General features: G+C 37.4%; 1 protein-coding gene across 3 annotated transcripts in view; it reads right to left on the minus strand.

The window, feature by feature from the left end:
- DOCK7 (dedicator of cytokinesis 7) overlaps positions 1–19,702 on the minus strand; it is a 271,372-nt gene that overhangs the window by 226,796 nt on the left and 24,874 nt on the right. For 2 of the 3 annotated variants that reach the window (XM_064282069.1, XM_064282072.1), the window contains exon 2: positions 11,205–11,310. In XM_064282069.1, the coding sequence (XP_064138139.1) occupies positions 11,205–11,310 (106 nt within the window). Of the gene's footprint in view, positions 1–6,911; positions 7,051–11,204; positions 11,311–19,702 lie in introns of those variants that run through there. The other variant, XM_064282070.1, reaches the window with a different exon arrangement.

Here is a 19,702-nt window from a genome sequence, read left to right on the forward strand (position 1 = left end):
TCCACCAGCTGCTCCTTGGAAAACCTATGGGGCAGTGCTATGAGTCAGAATCAACTTGAAAGTGACAGGTTTGGGTTTCTTTTTTTTTTGTTTTAGGATGGCTAAGATTAAAAAAATAAAATAACAAATGTTGGTGAGGATATGGGGAAATTGGAACCCTTATCCATTGCTGGTGTGGAAGGCAAAATGATATCGGCATTACAGAAAACACTATGGCAATGCCTCAAAAAAACTAAAAACAGAACTACCATATGGCACAGCAATTACACTCCTAGGCATATACCCAAAAGACTTGAAAGCAGAGACTCAAAAAAGAGATTTGTACACCAATATTCACTGCAGCATTATTCACAATAGCCAAAAGGTGGAAACAACCTAAACGCCCATCAACAGACGAATGGCTAAACAAAATGTGGTACATATATACAATGGAATACTACTCAGCCAGTAGGAGAAATGAAGTCTTGATACATGCTACATGCTACGATATGAATGGAACAGGAAGACATTCTTACCCTGTCCTACAGGGTTGACTCAATGGCAACAGGTTTGGAGTTCGATTTGGAAGACATTACACTAAACAAAATAAGCCATTCACAAATGGGAAAATACTGCATGACCTCATTTATATATAAAGATAAGAAAAGGCAAATATATAGGGACCAAATTTTATTAGTAAGTTACCAGGGATAGAAGGGAGGCGGGAAAGAGGGATTAACAGTGATGGAAAAATTAACTTTGCTGACTTGTGGGACATATGATATCCCAACTATATTTTATGGCTCTGGAGTTCTTTGCTAAGTAAGTAGCCGGATTTTAACACATTTGGCCTCAAGGCAGGAGCCCTTTGAAATGCATGAAACTTAATACTGAGTTGGAGCCTCGTTTTTTGTGTAGCTTGAGCATTGTCTTAGGTAATGTCTCCTGGGTGTGTGGATTTTCTTAACTTTTCACAGGCTTGCTTTTATTTCTGTGAGATACGCCTCCTCACTAAAAATGTTTCCCAGTGACCATGTTCTCGTTAGAATGTACTTATCACAAGAGTAAGCCGTTCCCAGTCTTCATTCAGTCATAGTGGCCATTTTCTCCCTGGCACCATTCACTGTTCCCAGGTGCTACTGGCTCCCTGCGTTTCTAGCTTTTGAACAGTGAATAACGCCTTTGCCATAAGGAATAATGCATTGCAGTGGTACTTTTCAAGAGACTCAAACTCCTATAAGTTATTCTTACCCTGTAGTCAATCTTAAGGCCCCATCATTGCTACAGGTGGAATGCACCGCTGTGAACAGTTGTACAGCATTCCAAGCAGCTCTTTCTGCTCCCTAGCTGTCAATACTGCTTTTGTTATAATAAAGATTACATAGTAGTGGTAATTTGCCTGAGATTCAAACTCCTTTAGTTTTATTTATTTAGCCTGTCAGTACTGCTTTTGGAGTAATGAGGAATACATAGGAGTGGTAATTATCCTAAGATTCAAATTCTTTTAGTTTTATTTGGCCTGTCAGTATTGCTTTTGCAGTAAATGAAGGATGCATTGTAGTGATAATTTTCCTGAAATAAAAAATCCTTTTGCTTTATTTATTTGGGCTCTAAGTACTGCTTCTGCAGTAAGGAAGAATGCACTGTACCATGTTTTGAAAAGTTTCATGAAAAATAATAAAAAGACTAAGAAGAAGGAAACTAGAATATAACGCATGTGCAGTCATTGCCAGGTGCTTTCATGTTTTACCCTGTGTTTTGCAAATTTTCAAGAAATAAAAAAAAAATTGTATCATTGACTCATATTCGTAGGAGTTACTACATCTAGCATCCACTGGGACAACTGGATTCCCAGAAAATTGGTATCAAAAAACATAACTCAAAACAAAAATTCTGAACTGGTCCTTTAATTGGCATGCCTTCCATTAGCGAAAATACATAGTATCAACAAAAAAATTTAAAGGAGAAAATAATTGGGTCTTCAAAGGGTTAAGGGTAGGGTTGCACAGCTGATTATTGTGATTGCTCTCAGTAAGTTGTACACCTGTAAAAAGCTGAACTGGCAAAAGTTCTGTGATAGATATACTAACAACAACAACAACAATAATAAAAAAAAAAGAGTAGCTGCTAAAGCTGCTCATGTACAACCAAACACTTCCCAGAATCTGATTCCTTAGTTTGGAGGATAGGGTCGTGGTTTCAAGAGACATTCCAGTTAACTGGCCTAATAATGTGTTCAGGGCTTCTGTTCTACCTCTTATTTTGTTGCATAGTTCCTGGGGTCTAAAACCTTGCAAACGGCCATTCAAGGCACAACAACTGGCTCTACTCACTTGGGGCAACAGAGGAAGAAGAGTCAGGAACAGGAGGAAGATACGGAATGTCTGGTTAATTGCCTCCGTAAACAACTGCCTCCTTTGCCATGAGACCAGAAAAACTGGATGGTGCCCAGCTACCACTACTGAACATTTTGTTCAAAGATTTCATGGAAGAATCCTGATCAAAAAGGGGAAAATGTAGAACATAATTTCAAATTCTCATGGACTCTAGCCATGGAGGGTGGATGAACCCCTGAAACTACTGCGGAGAGATAATCTTTAAACCTTAAACCAAAAATATCCCCTGAAGTCACCTTAAAACTGAACAATACTTTAGTTTAACTAGTAAAAAAAAAAAAAAAAGCCTGCCTTGAGCATCATGCTTTTTTAAGAACTACCTACAAGCCATTATCTATATGGGATCAAACTGGCAACAGCAACTGGAAAGATTAGATAGGAACCTTAGGGGACAGTATGTTAACAAAGGAAGAACAACTCTGAAAAGGAGGGTGAGAATGGTTACACAACTCAAAGAATGTAATCAATGTCATTAAATTGTACATGTAGAAACTGCTGAACTGGTGTATGTTTTGCTGTGTATCTTCCCAATGACAACAAAATAAATAAAATTTAGAAAAAAAAAGTAATAAATACGCAAGCTACCCTAAAAGTACATATTCATAAAACATACATTTGACAAGGACTGATACTTAGCATATATAAAGAAGTCCCATATCTCAATAATAAAAAGACAACACACCCTCAAATAATGGACAAAAAAAATTGACTAGATTATTTCACAAAGGAAGATATATAATAAACTATAAGGACGTGAAAAAGTACTCAACATCAAAAGTTATCAGGAGTACTTTCACTTCTGGAAAAATAGGGCAAACATATTTTTCCCTATTTTCCCAATAAGGATGAATAAAAATACCAAATATTATTATAAAACATACAAAAGAAGATTCTGAAAGGTGAAGATTTGAAAAAGGCAGACCAGGTAGGGACCTCCGGACTCAAGGAATGATATGGTAGTAAGTTCCCTGGATTTTCTTTTTACCTCATATATCCCTGACTTGGAGCTAGAGAAGCCTACAACCTAGACATGCCTAAGGGTACAGGCAAAAAAAAAAGTCCCAACAAAAGCCTGTTCTCCCCAGCTTAAGAACCAGGTAAAGGTCAGCCTAGTAAGACAGAAAGCTTTTAGACAATAACTGGGAAGAGGGAAACACCTAGATCTGTGGCCAGCAGGTCAGAAGTAAGGGTGTCAAGTGAACTTCCAAACTTCTGGCTGGTGTCTGCCTATCTGACAGTCTGAAGAATGGTGTCCTTTTACCTTGTGAGATCTGACCTAGTTCCAGGTGGCTAAAGACAAAGAAGTGCCACATGGGCAGCTGGCATCTGAAGTCTTGGGCTGAAAGACAGTGTCCTTCTAACCTCTGAGATCTGACCTAGCTTCGGGTGCATAGGGTCAGAGAAAGAAGTACCGCATGGGCGGCTGGTGTCAGAGAAATGAAAAGTGGAGATTTGTTATATCCTTATAGTTGAGGACAGAATTGTGAGATTCTGACATTCCCACATGGCACGGTTGGTGGTAGAAGTGGGATTTACTAAGACATACAACTAGTATCTAGGATATATGAAGAAAAATCAAAACTCAACAGTAAAAAAAAACCAAATTAGAAAATGGGCAAAAGACGTGAACAGATATTTCACCAAAGAGAATATATAAAACGCAAATAAGTATGTGAAAAGATGGTTAGCATCATTTGCCATTAGGAAAATATAAGTTAAAACCATAACGAGTTATTACTACATAACCATGAAAGTGTAAGAGTGGGATAGTTTAAATTTAAAAAAAAAAAAAAGAAGCTAGTGAAATTGAAAAAAAGAAAAACAAAACCTTGACCACTCACACATTCATGGTGGGAATGTAAAATTGTACAGCCATTTTGGAAAACAGTTTGACAGTTCCTTAAAAAATGAACTAAACATAAAACTACTAAATGGCGTGCCTAATTGCCTCAGTGAACAACTGCCTCCTTTTGCCATGAAACATGAAGAACCAGATGGTGCCCAGCTAAGATTACTGAACATTTTCATCAAAAATTCTATAGGAGAATCCTGATCAAAAGGGAGATTACGTGGAACAAAACTTCAGATTATCATGGAATCTAGACTCTTTGGAACCATAGAGGCTGGATGACACCCCTCACCACCCAAAAAAAACTACCGCCCTGAGGAAATCTTTAAACTTTAAACCAAAACTATCCCCTGAAGTCATCTTTAAGCCAAACAACAGTTTAGCTTAGTGAGAAAAGAACACCTGCCTTGAACATTGTGCCCTTTTAAAGAATTATCTGTATGTGATCAAACAGACAACAGCAACTCAAAAGGTTATATAAGAAGCTTAGGCAGCAGTTAGTTTGTGTTAATGATAGTGAAAATACTTGGAAAAGATATCAAGAAAGGTGGCACAACTTTAAGAATGTAACCAATGTCAATGAACTGCACATGCAGAAATTGTTGAATTGGTGTATGTCCTGTTGTGTATATTTACACCAAAAAAAAAACTAAAAAGAATGCATTTTAACAAGATCCCCATATGACTCAGATGCATATGAAAGTTGGGGGGTGGGGGGGAATAAGCTACTAAATGACCAAAAAATTACAATTGTAGACATTTACTCACAGAATGAAAACCTGTAAACAAATGTTCATAGGATCTTTATTCATAATAGCCAAAAACTCAAAACTAATCCAGATGTCTTTCAACAAGTGAATACTTAAAACTGTGATACATCCATGCCACTGAATACTCAATAATAAAAAGAGTAAACTATAGATAGACATAACAACTGAATGAATCTCCATAGAATTATTTTGGGTGGAAAAAGCCAATTCCAAAGGGTTATGCACTGCATGACTCTATTCATAAAACACTCTTAAGATGACAAAATTATACAAGTGAAGTACAGATCAGTAGTTGCTAAGGCTTAAGGAAGTAGCCCTGGTGGCACAAAAGTTAAGAGCTCAGCTGCTAACTGAAAGACTGGCAGTTCAAATCCACCCAGCAGTTCTGTGAGAAAAAGACCTGGAGATCTACTTCCATAAAGATTACATCCAGGAAAATAATATCGGGCAGTTGTACTCTGTCACATGGAGTCACCATGAGTCAGAACCACCTCAATGGCACCCAACAACAATAACAGAGGCTAAGGACTGGGATGGATATGGGGGTGGGGAGGAAGAAAGTGTATACTGTTATAAAAGGGAACGGTAAGGGACCTCTGTGTAACAGAATTATTCTTTCTTGACTGTGTCAACATTCCTGGTTATAATAATGAAATACAGTTTAGGAGGAGGTTACCACTGGAACAACTGAGTAAAAAGAACACAAGCTTTCTCTGGTTATTTCTTATAACTGTATGTAAATCTATAATATCTCAAATTAAAATGATTAATTTTTTTAAAAGAAAGGAAGCAGAAAAAGTCAGCAGAGAGATACAAATTGAATCCACAATAAGATACATCTACACACTGAAAAGAATAGCTAAAACTAAATATACATTGTCCACACCAGATATTGGATAAGGATATGGAACAACAGGAACTCTCATACACTGCTGATGGGAGCATGCAAAGAATGAATCTACACATCCAGGAAGCTCAACAAACTCCAAGCAGGAGAACTCAAAGAGATCTACACCAAGACAGATTTTAACTGAATAGTCAAAAACCAAAGACAAAGAGAATCTTAAAAGCAGCAAGAGAAGCAACTAGCCATATACAAGGGATTCTCAACAAGATTAACAGATGATTTTATCTCAGAAACCATGGAGGCCAAAAGGAATGAAAAGGCAGTGAGATGATTTAAAGTGCTGAAAAAAATCTGTCAACAAAAATTCTATGTCCTAATATTGTATAAGACCACTCTTATAAGATCTTGAGAAATAGTTTAAACTGAGAAGAAAACATTCTTTTGTGGTTATGAGAGAGGGGAGGGAGGGAGGGTAGGACAGGGGTATTTACTAATTAGATAGTAGATAAGAACTACTTTAGGTGAAGGGAAGGACGACACTCAGTACAGGGGAGGTCAGCACAACTGGACTAACCCAAAAGCAAAGAAGTATCCTGGATAAACTGAATGCTTCAAAGGTCACCGAAGCAGGGGCAGGGGTTTGGGGACCATGGTTTCAGGGGACATCTAAGTGAATTGGGAAAATAAAATCTATTAAGAAAACATTCTGCACCCCACTTTGAAGAGTGGCACCTGGGGTCTTAAACACTAGCAAGCGGCCATCTAAGATGCATCAATGAGTCTCAACCCACCTGGATCAAAGGAGAATGAAAAACACCAAGGACACAAGGTAATTACGACCCCAATAGACAGAAAGGGCTACATGAACTAGAGACTACATCATCCTGAGACCAGAAGAACTAGATGGCGGTACCCGGCCACAACCAGTGACTGCCCTGACAGGGAACACAACAGAGAACCCCTGAGGAAGCAGGAGAACAGTGGAATGCAGACCCCAAATTCTCATAAAAAGACCAGACTTAATGGTCTGACTGAAGCTAGAAGGACCCCGGCAGTTATGGTCCCCAAACCTTCTGTAGGCCCAGGACAGGAACCATTCCTGAAGCCAACACGTCATACATGGATTGGACTGGACCATGGGTTGGAGAGAGATGATGAGTAAGCTACTTCCATCAGGTGGACACTTCAGACTATGTTGGCATCTGCTGTCTGGAGGGAAGATGGGAGAGTAGAGCTGGTTAGAAACTGGCAAAATGGTCACAAAAAGAGAGACTGGAAGGAGGGAGCCGGCTGTCTCATTGGGGGGAGAGTAATTGGGAGTAGGTAGTAAGGTGTATGTAAGTTTATATGTGAGAGACTGACTTGATTTGTAAACTTTCACTTAAAGCACAATAAAAATTATTAAAAAAAAAAAATTCTATGTCCTGCAAAACTATCCTTCGAATATGAAGGAGAAATTTTAAAATTACCAGGTAAAAACTGAGGGAGTTCATCACTAGTAGACCTGCCTTACGAGAAATGCTAAAGGGAATCCTTCAGGCTGAAACAAAAAGCACAGTAGACGGTAATTTGAAGCCATACAAAGAAATAAAAATCAATGATAAAGGTAACTACACCTGCAAATATAAAAGCCAGTATTGTTATACTGTTGGCATGTAACTTCTCTTTTTGTTTCTCACATGATTTAAAATACAAATGCATATAACAATAATTACAAATCTGTGTTAACAGGCACACAATGTATAAAAATGTCATTTGTGAAAACAAGAACATCAAGGCGGGGAAGCAGAGTTGGTTAAAAACCAAAACCAAGCTGTTGCAATTGAGTCAATTCTGACTCATAGCGACTCTAGAGGACACAGCAGAACTGCCCCATAGGGTTTCCAAGGAGCGTCTAGTGGATTCAAACTGACGACCTTTTGGTTAGCAGCTGTAGCTCTTAACCACTATGTCACCAGGGTTTCCAAAGTTGATAAGGAGTAGTTAATTTCTGCTATTGGAACTAAGCTGTTATCAATCAAATTGTTGTTGCTGTTGTTAGGTACCATCAAGCTGGTTCCAACTCATAGTACAACAGTGCAAAACACTGCCTGGTCCTGCACCATCCTCACAATCATTGCTATGTTTGATCCCATTGTTGCAGCCACTGTTTCAATCCATCTCATTGAGAGTCTTCCTCATTTTCACTGACCCTATACTTTACCAAGTATGATGTCCTTCTCCAGGGACTGTTCCCTCCTGATAACATGTACAAAATACATGAGACAAAGTCTCACCATCCTTGCTTCTAAGGAGCTTTCCAGCTGTACTTCTTCCAAGACAGCTTTGTTTGTTCTTCTGGCAGTCGGTGGTATATTCAAGAATCTTCGCCAATACCGTAATTCAAAGGTATCAATTCTTCTTTGGTCTTCCTTCTACACTGTCCAGCTTTCACATGCATATGAGACTACTAAAAATACCATGGCTTGGGTCAGGCGCACTTAGTCCTCAAAGTGACATCTTTGCTTTTTAACACTTTAAAGAGGTCTTTTGTAGCAAATTTGCCCAATCTGTCATTTGACTTAATCAAATCAGGCTGTTATAAATTTAGGATGGTAACTGTAACATCTGTAATAACCACTAAGAAAATAACTAAAAAGCGTACCAAAACCCACTGCCATCGAGTCGATTCCGACTCCTAGTGACCCTACAGGACAGAGCAGAACTGCCCCACAGGGTTTCCAAGGCTGTAAATCTTTATGGAAGTAGACTGTAAAAGACATCAGAGGGAATCAAAATAGTACACTAGAAAAAAATGAATCAAACACAAAAAAATCAGTATTGAAATAACAAAAGATGTAAGACATACATAAATAGCACAACGTAAGTTCCTCATTATCAGTAACTAGTTTAAACATAAATTGATTAACCTCACCAATTAAAAGACAGATTGGCAGATTTTTAAAAAATGATCCAGTTATATGCTGCTTACAAGAGATGCACTTTAGACCAGAAGGCACAAATAGGTTAAAAGTGAAAGGACAGAAAAAGATATTATATGCAAACAATAACCAAAAGAGAGCTAAACCAAAAACCCCCTGCCATGGAGTCAATTCTGACTCACAGCAACTCCATAGGGTTTCCAAGGCTATAAATCTCTAAAGAAGCAGACTGCCACATCTTTCTTTCGCAGCACCGCCGGTGGTTTTGAACTGGCAACCGTTTGGTTGGCAGTCTATCACTTTAACCACTGCGCCACCAGGGCTCCTTAAAAGAGAGATAGGGAGGTTACATAATCTCAGGCAAAGGAGATTTTGTCAAAAATTATTCCAAGAGACAAAAGACTACATTTTACACTGATAAAAGGGTCAGCTCATTAAGAAGATGTAACAATTATAAACATACACTCAGCAAACAAGAGAGCCCCAAAATATATGAAACAAACACTGACAAAAGTGAAGGAAGAAACAGGCCCGACCCACTGCTGTCGGGTCAATTCCAACTCATAGCGACCCTATAGGACAGAGTAGAACCGCCCCATAGAGTTTCCAAGGAGCGCCTGGCGGATTCAAACTGCTGAAGAAACAGGCAGTTCTACCATAATAGCTGGAGCCCTTGACACTCACTTTCAATAATGGATAGAACATCTAGACAGAAGATAAATAAGGAAACAGAGAACTTGAACAACACTATAAACTAGACCTGACAAACAGAACAGTCCACCCAACAACAGAATATACATTCTTCTTAAGTGCAAATGGAACATTCTCCAGGATAGATCCTATGTTAGGACAGAAAACAACTCACAATAAATTTTAAAAGATTGAAATCAAAGTATTTTCTGTAATCACATGGAATGAAGTTAAAAATCAACAACAGAAGAAAAACTAGAAAATTCATAAATTCATGGAAACTAAACAACACACTCTTAACCAATGGGTCAAAGAAGAATTTACTGGGATAACTAGAAAAACGCTTTTAGAGGAACAAAATGAAAACACAAGATACTAAAACTTATGGAATGTGGCAAAAGTAGTACTTAGAGGGAAATTTATAGCTGTGAACACCTACACTGATAAAGAAGATCTCAAATCAACTACCTCACTTTACACCTTTAGAAACTAGAAAAAGAAGAGCAAAGTAAACCCAGGGTCAATGGAAGTAAGGAAATAATAAAGATTAGAGATAAACAAAATAAACAGAAAAACAAGAGAATCAACAAAAACTAAAAGTTGGTTCTTTGAAAAGATAAATGAAATTGAAAAACCTTTTGCTAGACTAGCAAAAAAAAAAAAAAAAGACACGAATAAATAAAATCAGAAATGAAATCAAGGACATTACTACAGACCTTACAGAAATTAAAACGATTATAAGGGACTACTAAGAAAAGCTATATATGCCAACATTTTAGATAATCTGGATAAAATAGACAAATGCCTAGAAACACCTAAATTACCAAAACTAATACAGGAAAAAATAAAAAATCTCTTTGAGAAACTCTCAAGGCTATCTCCCTAAGACAACCTTTGAACATGGATTTGAATCTATTTCAGTAAGTCACCTTTCAGGCAAATAATAGATTGGCTTACAAAATAAACAATATCACACATGAGTAATGTGCTCCTTTAAACAATTAACTACATGAAACCAAATGGTCAACATTTACCCAAAAGCAAAGGTAAGAGAGGCTAGATCAACAGAAAATGAACAAAGAGAATGGAAATAATGAGAATACTGACACATTGTAAACACTGTAACCAATGGCACAGAACAATTTGTATAAAAATTGATAAAAGCGAACCCCATATGCTGTATAAACGTGTACCTAAAATACAATAAAATATTATTAAACAAAAACAAAAAAAAGAAAATCTCAACAGACCTATACAGTAAAGAAATTGAATCAGTAACCGAAAATCTCCCCAGAAAGAAAAGCTCAGGACCAGATGGCTTCACTAGCAAATTCTACCAAACACTTTAAGAAGAATAAACAATAATGTTGTTCAAACTCTTCACAAAAAAAAGAAGGGAACACTTCCTAGCACATTCTACAAGGCCACATTATCCTATTATCAAAACCAGACAAAGCTATCACAAGAAAACTACAGGCCAATAGTCCTTATGAATATAAAAAATAATTCTCAAGAAAATACTAGCAGTAATATAACAAAAACATACCATAAGTTATGGATTGAACTGGATCCCCAAAATATATGTGTTGGAATCCTAAGCCCTATACCTGTGGATGTATAATCCCATTTGGGAATATGGTCTTCTTTGTTACATTAATGAGGTCTTATCAGTATTTTGTGTCTTAAAGGTAATCACTTTTGAGATATAAAAAAGTACAGACTAAGACACCATATTTTAAATATGTTACTTACTGTGGTGTGATGGGATATATTGCCAACAATGTTGAGGTTTTTGAGCAATTGGGGAGAACCACTATACTGTCCAGAGATCTGCTTCCTAACTTCAGCTGCCACAGTTCTACAACAAAGAAAGCAAATGCATTATTTAAATTAAAAAAAAAAAAACCTGGAAAAAGTTAAAAAAAATAAAACTAGTTTAAATGGGGGAAGCTAAGTATATTAAAGTTTCATTCAAAGAACAACAAAATCTCAGCACAACAGCTAAAGCTATGAACTAATGTTTTATTATTTATAATTACAATAGAATATCTTTATAATCCTGATGCAGAGGACAAGAGTGACAACCAACTTACATATGGCTTTTTTTTTTTTTTAATATGGCATTTCAGAGAACATACTTTGGCCTGTAATACAGCTGGAAACTATAATTAGATGTACATATTAAAATGTACATATTTTAAAGATATAAAATCAACATGATAAGAATCAGAAAGAAAAAACTCTTTTTTCCTTTTTAATATTACTACTAGTTCCTTGTTCATAACCTAGAAAACTTAACTATTTTTATTTAACTAATAAAAAGTATCCTATTACTCTGAAATTATGGCTTTCCATAATCTGACCCTAATCTATCTTTCCAGCCTTAAATGTCCTTTTCCAAATTCCCGTCGATGAACTGTAAACGGCTTCCTAAAATGCTATTTCTCTCCCACATCCACCGATCCACATCTTCACTAGTTTTAAGGGTAAAACTCAAAATTCTAAGACAACCATATGAGCTCCTGCATGAGTTTCACTCCCACTGTCTCTATAACTCAGGGCAGATTACCAATATGCAAAGTAAACACGGGCTTACTTATTAATTTGTAGTGAACAGTTTTTCATGGTTTTCACCACATCTTTGTGGTGAAAACACAAAGATGTGGTGAAAACTACGAGCTTGAGTAATCCACCTCTGCCATAATGACTTAATCGTACTAAGTATGCACCCCAGGGGAGGCAGTTTCTCCCAGTGACTTTTAACCTGCTACATCATCAATCAAAAAAACACAGGCTTACAAAATTAATTGTGTAGCTAAAGGAGAAGGAATGTTCTTTCTAGTCAGGCACCCTGGTCACAGGATTGCTATGCTATTTGAATTTGAACAAGGACTTCTTGGTAACAGGACAGTAACAGGCTGGTCAGACCAGGTGCAGCTGAACAAAGGCCCCTTCCTCTTACCCCCTTTCTCTTTTCCCACGCACTCTGAAGTATATAACTCTACATTTTTCTCCTACAGTGTATCTTGGAGCAATACATGTGTAGAGGACGTTTCCTGTGTCAGCTCACCCTGGGATGTGAGTGGCTGAGGCAGACCAACCCCAAGATGAATCTTGCCCAATTCATCTTTGTCCTAATTAGTGTGTAAGTAAATAAAGCATGTGATCTCGCTGAGAGCTACAGCCCTGCACGAGCCTGTTTTTCACCTCCGCTCACTGCACCGTACAAACATCTTGGCTCAACATAGCTAAAAACAATACAACCACCACCCCTTCTTTAGAGCTCTTATAGCATTTATCATAGCCAAAGTTGCATTTTCCTCCTTTCTAGGTATTTTTTCCATGTTTCATATATGCTCTATATAAACAGAGGCGGAGTTTTTATTCATCTTTGTTTTCCAAAAAATACTTAATATATGTCACTTAAAACAGGTGAATATTTATCCCTATAAAATACACAGTATTACTGAAGTTACTGACGAAGTAAATCATAAAGGCATTAACACAGCATAACGTAACAGATACAACTTTATTTGAATCAAAATTAGAATTTAGAAGTCCCAAGATTTCAAGCTGGTTGTTGACCCCAGGAGGCATACTAGTATTTCAAATTCACATAAATAAATAGCATTTCTAAAACAAAAATAATTCAAATATTTAAATGAATTTATAGCTCAACCTCTATATTCCTCGGATTTTACAAAACTATAAAGGAAAATATTCAGTTAGTCCTAAATCCAGTAACTAAATAACTTTCCCGTTATATCAGCAATATTTTTATTATGGAAAAAGTATAATCCAAGAACACAAAATAAAGACCACTACCCATAAATTTTGCAAAATTATCTTCCTGGTGTTCATACATAACCTTACTCAATGATTATCAACGGGCCACTTCCTTATTTTACAGAACGTGTTTTCTGTTCTTTGACTCTTTTCCAAAAAATAAACCCTATTTCCTCCTATTGTTTACACTGCACGTAAAGTGATATAGACCTAACGACCTAGTTTCTGGGCCAAGTGGATAATTGTTTTGCTCTGGAGTGTTCTGAAGCTAATGGATGAATTCAGAGCCCTGAGTATCTTGGTCCCCATTAGAATTTCCAGCTGAGTCTCAAGATAACCTCAATTTTCAAAAATTATTCAGATTTAGGATAAAATCTTTTCTCCTCCTTCTTTCCTTCCATATTTTCTTCCTTCTTTCATACTCAATCGTTCCACACACATTTACTGAACAGTGTTATGTGCCAACATCTCAATTAGAAATTTTGATACAAATATACAACTTATTCATAACTTTAAGGGTCAAGATACTGAATTAGCTCTACATTTTTTTATAGGTGACTTGAGGAGCCCCAGATGGTGTAACAGGTTTAGCACTCAGCTACTATTTGAAAAGTTGGCAGTTCAAGCCCACCCAGAAGTGCCTTGGAAAAAAGGCCTAGTGATCTACTTCTGAGAGGTCATAGCCATTGAAAACACTATGGAAAACACTTCTACTCTGCCACATGAGTTGGAATCAACTCGACAGCAATTGGCTTGGTTTTGTTTTTTGGTTACATAATGTCGTATCTGTATTTTAAAAGACTAAATTGGAATAGACAAGGGAAGAAGAGCATCGAAAAGAAAAAAAAACAATTAGAAGTTAAAGTTGAAAGCTAGAGGAATGAAATCTTTGAGTAAGAGAATACAGAGAAAAGAGGGGGCAAAGGGTACATTCTGTAAAGCCTCTGGTAACTTTGGTCTAGGACTCCTGTTAGGCCTTTTAATGACGGCTGTATGTGAGCATTCATTATTATGCTTTGTTTAAAGGCCTTTATATCATGATCCTTCCATCAAGACTGAAACGGGAATAATAACAAGCCTTAAAAAAAAAAAGAGAACAAATAATCTCTGACTACCAACTTCAGCATGAAGTATTACTGGGGCTAAGCCATGAGTAATCTGAATTGTAGGCTGTTGTATTTCACCAAATTCAAGATGTCATTAATTCTTAAGATATGCCATAATTCCACATACAGCTAAGAAATGAAAACTTTGCCAATTAATCATTACATCATCAATTAATTGGAAGACATACCCTGATTTCAGAAGATACTAAAATGTGAAACTTAAGTAAATGAAATATGGTTACTTCAAAAGAAAACAACCTGGCATCTGGGGTCTTAAAAGCTAGCGAGCAGTCATCTAAGATGCATCAATTGGTCCCAACCCAGCTGGAGCAAAGGAGAATGAAGAACACCAAAGACACAAGGAAAACATTAGCTCAAGAAACAAAAGGGGCTACATAAACCATAGACTCCATCAGCCTGAGACCAGAAGAACTAGATGGTACCCAGCTACCACCAATGCCCACCCTGACAGGGAACACAACAGAGAGTCCCTGATGGAGCAGTGGAAAAGTGGGGTGCAGAGCTCAAATTCTAGTAAAAGGACCAGACTTAATGGTCTGACTGAGACTGGAGAACCCCAGAAGACATGGACCCTGGATTCTCTGTTAACCTAGAACTAAAACCATTCCCAAAGCCAACTCTTCAGATTAGACTGGACTATAAGATATAAAATGATACTCGTGAAGAGCGTGCTTCTTAGTTCAAGGAGATACGTGAGACAAAATGGGCAGCTCCTGTCCAGAGGCGAGATGAGAAGGCAGGATGGAACTGGGTGAATGGACACAGGAAATCCGGGGTGGAAAGGAGGAGCCTGGAGGAGGGATAGCAACTAGGGTCACATAACAATGTATATAAATTTTTATATGAGAAACTAACTTGAGCTGTAAACTTTCACTTAAAGTACAGTTAAAAAAAGGAAACAATCTTTTATTTAATAATAGACATACAAAAATTATTCTCATGTTACAAATATCTCTCAATTCTAAATTATGTAATTTTTCCCTCCAAAAAAAAAAAAGAAAATCAATAAGAGATAATTTGAAACTTAAGTGTGATAATACAACAAGAACCATTTCTAAACTGAACTATAATAACAATAAAAATATCTGGAACCCAGACAAAAGTGTACTTACACTGAGAACTTCTGTTAAGAAAAGACATCATGGAATGGTAGTGAAGAAAGTTTCCTAATAAAAAACAGTACCTCTTAACCATAGCATGATCCAAAGTATTCAAGATAAGAAATGTGATAAACATAGTTCCTAGTATCAGTTAAAGTTCCTTATCCAATAACAATTTACTTTTTCCAATAACAATTTTCCTTCTGATGATAGCTCATATACCACAGCCATACAAAGAAGTCTTTTTTTATTTCTAATGATTTATTAATAATTAACCACAAAGTAGAAAGAGTAGGTCAAAAATTCTGTAGTTACTCAAATGGTGCTAGCAAAACTGGATGTCCATGTGCCAAAAAGTGAAACAGGTCCCAGGCCTCCACACCATATACAAAAACTAACTCCAAATGGATCAAAGACCTAAATATAAAGCCAAAAACTATGAAGTTCATAGAAGAAAAAATAGGATCAAGAGGCCCTAATACATGGCACTAACAGGATACAAACCAAAACCAACAACACACAAGCCTCAGAGGATAAGCTAGATAACTGGGATCTTCTAAACATTAGACACTTAACACTCATCAAAAGATTTCACCAAAAGAGTAAAAACAGAGCCTACAAACTTGGAAAAAAATTTTGGCTATTATAAATCAGACAAAGGTCTAATCTCTAAAACCTACAAGAAAATCCAACGCCTCTCGACGACACTGCGTTTTGATTTTTGGTTTTTTGTCTACAAAAAAAAGAAAAATAATCCAATTAAAAAATGGGCAAAAGGAAACGAACAGACACTTCACCAAAGACATTCAAGCGGCCAATAGACACATGAGGAAATGCTCGGGATCTCTAGCCATTAGAGAAATGCAAATCAAAACTACAATGACATTCCATCTCACCCCGACATTGCTGCCACTAACCAATAAAACAGGAAATAACAAATGTTGGAGAAGCTATGGGAAGATCGGAACTCTTAAACACTGCTAGCGGGGATGCAAAATGATACAACCATTTTGGAAAACAATAAAGTGCTTCCTTAGAAAGCTGGAAATAGAAATACCATATGATCCAGCAATCCCACTCCTAGAAATATATCCTAGAAAAATAAGAGCTGTCACATGAATAGACATATGCACATCCATGTTCACTGCAGCATTGTTCACAAGAGCAAAAAGATGGAAACAACCTAGATGCCCATCAATAAATGTATAAACAAACTGTGGTACATATTACACAATGGAGTATTACACAACGATAAAGAACACTGAATCTGTGAAGCATCTCATAACATAGAGGAATCTGGAGGGCATTATGCTGCGTGAAATAAGTTTATCACAAAAGGACAAATGCTGTATGAGGCCACTACCATAAAAACTCATGAAAAGGTTTATATACAAAAAGAAACAATATTTGATGGTTATGAGGGAGGGGAGGGGTGGGGATGGAAAAACACTTAATAAACAATAGATAAGTGGTAACTGGTGAAGGGTAGGCCAGTACACAATACTGGGGAACCCATCACAACCTGTACAAGGCAAGGTCACGGTAGCTCCATAGACACATCCAAACTCCCTGAGGGACCGAATTGCTGGGCTGAGGGCTGTGGGGACCATGGTCTCGGGGAATATCAAGCTCATCCGGCACAACATAGTTCATAAAGAAAATGTTCTACATTCTACTTTGGTGAGCAGCATCTGGAGTCTTAAAAGCCTCTGAGCGGCCATCTAGGATACTCCCTGGGCTCACCCCTTCAGGAACAAGGAAGAATGAGGAAAACTAAAGATACAAGGGAAAGATTAGTCAAAGGACTAATGGACCACTTTTACCATGACCTCCACCAGACTGAGTCTGGTACAACGAGACGGTGCCCAGCTACCACCACTGACTGCTCTGACAGGGATCACAATAGAGGGTCCTGAACAGAGCTGGGGAAATATGGAGAACAAAACTCTAACTTAAAAAGAAAGACCAGGCTTGCCGGCCTAACAGAGACTGGAGACACCCTGAGACTACGGCCCCTGGACACCCCTTCACATCAGTAATGAAGTCACTCCGGAGGTCCACCCTTCAGCCAAAGAATCCCTTCAGGTCAGTAATGAAGTCACTCCAGAGGTCCATCCTTCAGCCAAAGATTGAACGGTCCCATGGAACAAAACAAGACTAAAGGGGCACACCAGCCCTGGGGCATGGACTAGAAGTCAGGAGGAAACAGGAAAGCTGGTAATAGGGAACCCAGGGTTGAGAAGGGAGAGTGTTGACATGTCATGGGGTTGTTAACCAGTGTCACAGAACAATGCGTATACGAACTGTTTGATGAGAAACTAGTTTGTTTTGTAAACCTTCATCTAAAGTACAATAAAAATAAATAAATAAATGTAATCATGCAATACGTGAAAAAAAATTCTGTAGTTACTTATCCCCCTAAATTATAATAAAATACCATCTTCCCCTCCCAAGAAAACCTGATTCAATATTTGATCTATTTATCTCTTTATCAACTTTATTTCCCCAAGTTCCTTCCCTATAATGTATTATATTACAGTTAACATGCACTACAGTTTTCACAAAATAAAGCACTAACCCAGGTCATTCACCATAGGATGTTGGAAATAACCAGCAAAGAATCCACATCCTAAGAAAAAAGTATACTACACTGAATCTTTCCTCTAACCCTCTCCTACTTTCAGATGGCCATGATTTCCAGAATGACACAAGGATAATAAAGTTAAGCTGGGCCACTGTCATGGACTGAATTGTGTCCCCCAAAAATATCTGTCAACTTCACTAGGTCATGATGTTACCATTTTACCTTCTGATGTGATTTCCCTATGTGCTATAAATCCTAACACTATGATGAAATAAAATGGATTAGCAGCAGTTATACTGATGAGGTTTACAAGATTAGATAGCGTCTTAACCCAATTTCTTTTTGAGATATAAAAGAGAGAAACAAGCAGAGAGACAGGGGGACCTCAAGCCACCTAGAGGGCAGCTCTGGGAGTAGAGCAAGTCCTTTGGACATGGGGCTCCTACACTGGGATGCTCCCAGACCAGGGGAAGACTGATGACGGAGACCTTCCTCCAGAGCCAGCAGAGACAGTAGGCCTTCCCCTGGAGCCAGTGCCCTGAATTCGGACTTCTGGCCTGCTGGACTGTGAGAGCCATCCATTTACGGTATTTCTGTTATAGCAGCACTAGATGACTAAGACAGCTACTCTCATCTCTAGTCATTCTTCAGGTGACCAGAGTAGAGTCTCCATAAAGGCGAGTACAGTTTAGACTAAGAAGAGTTTGGTTAAGCTACTCCTATAAAGACAAAATGTATTTGTAATGTATGATGTCAAAAAAAAGAGTAAGATCTGTTGCAACTATTTATATCTACGATAGAAACCAGGGAAGAAGAAAAGGGTAGGGAAATATAACATGGTAAAGGCAAAAAAGGGCTAGCTAAAAACCCCTAAGAGAAAAAGGAACGAGAACAGCTGATGCTCCAGTGCTATGACTATCCAAGTCCAAAACTGATGACTGATCAGTTCAATCAGTTATATCATCATGAATAACTGGTATTAAAGACAGAGAGAAGAATAAAGAAAACAATAGGCTAAAGAAAAACAACACTGTATCACATATTAAATACTTGTGCCAAAAATGTTTACCCTGAATCAAATCAAGCCTTTACATCTAACTTTCATTTTATAGGAAAAACAGAGGACAGTTTCTAACAAGTTAATGCTACAAGAAAGCAATCAGAAAAAAAAAAAAAGCAGAAGATAGGTCATTCTCCACATCAAATCTCCTCAGCAAGTCAATGTGATGGATAAATAAATAAATAATAAAGGTAGTGGGCTAAAGTGTAAAACAGGCTTAAGAGACATAATCAAATGCAACACATGGAACTTCTCTGAATCCTGGTTTGAATAAATCAGGGGTAAAAACATTTTGGGGGATAACTGTAGAAATTTGAACATAGATTATGCATTACATAATTAACAATTACTGCTGACTTTTTTTAATGTGTAAAAACAGTATTTGGGTAATACAGAAAATGTCCTTATATTTTAGAGACACAAATGATGTCTATGATTTACCTTAAAGTCTTCAGTTATTATTATTACTCTACCTTAATAGGAGAGTCCCTGGGTGAAGCAAACAATTAAGCACTCAGCCACTAACTGAAAGGTTGGCAGTTAGAATCCACCCAGAAGCACCTCTAACGAAAGGCCTGGCAATCTACTTCTGA

The sequence above is a fragment of the Loxodonta africana genome, chromosome 3, assembly GCF_030014295.1.
Source record: "Loxodonta africana isolate mLoxAfr1 chromosome 3, mLoxAfr1.hap2, whole genome shotgun sequence".
Lineage (NCBI taxonomy): Eukaryota > Metazoa > Chordata > Mammalia > Proboscidea > Elephantidae > Loxodonta > Loxodonta africana.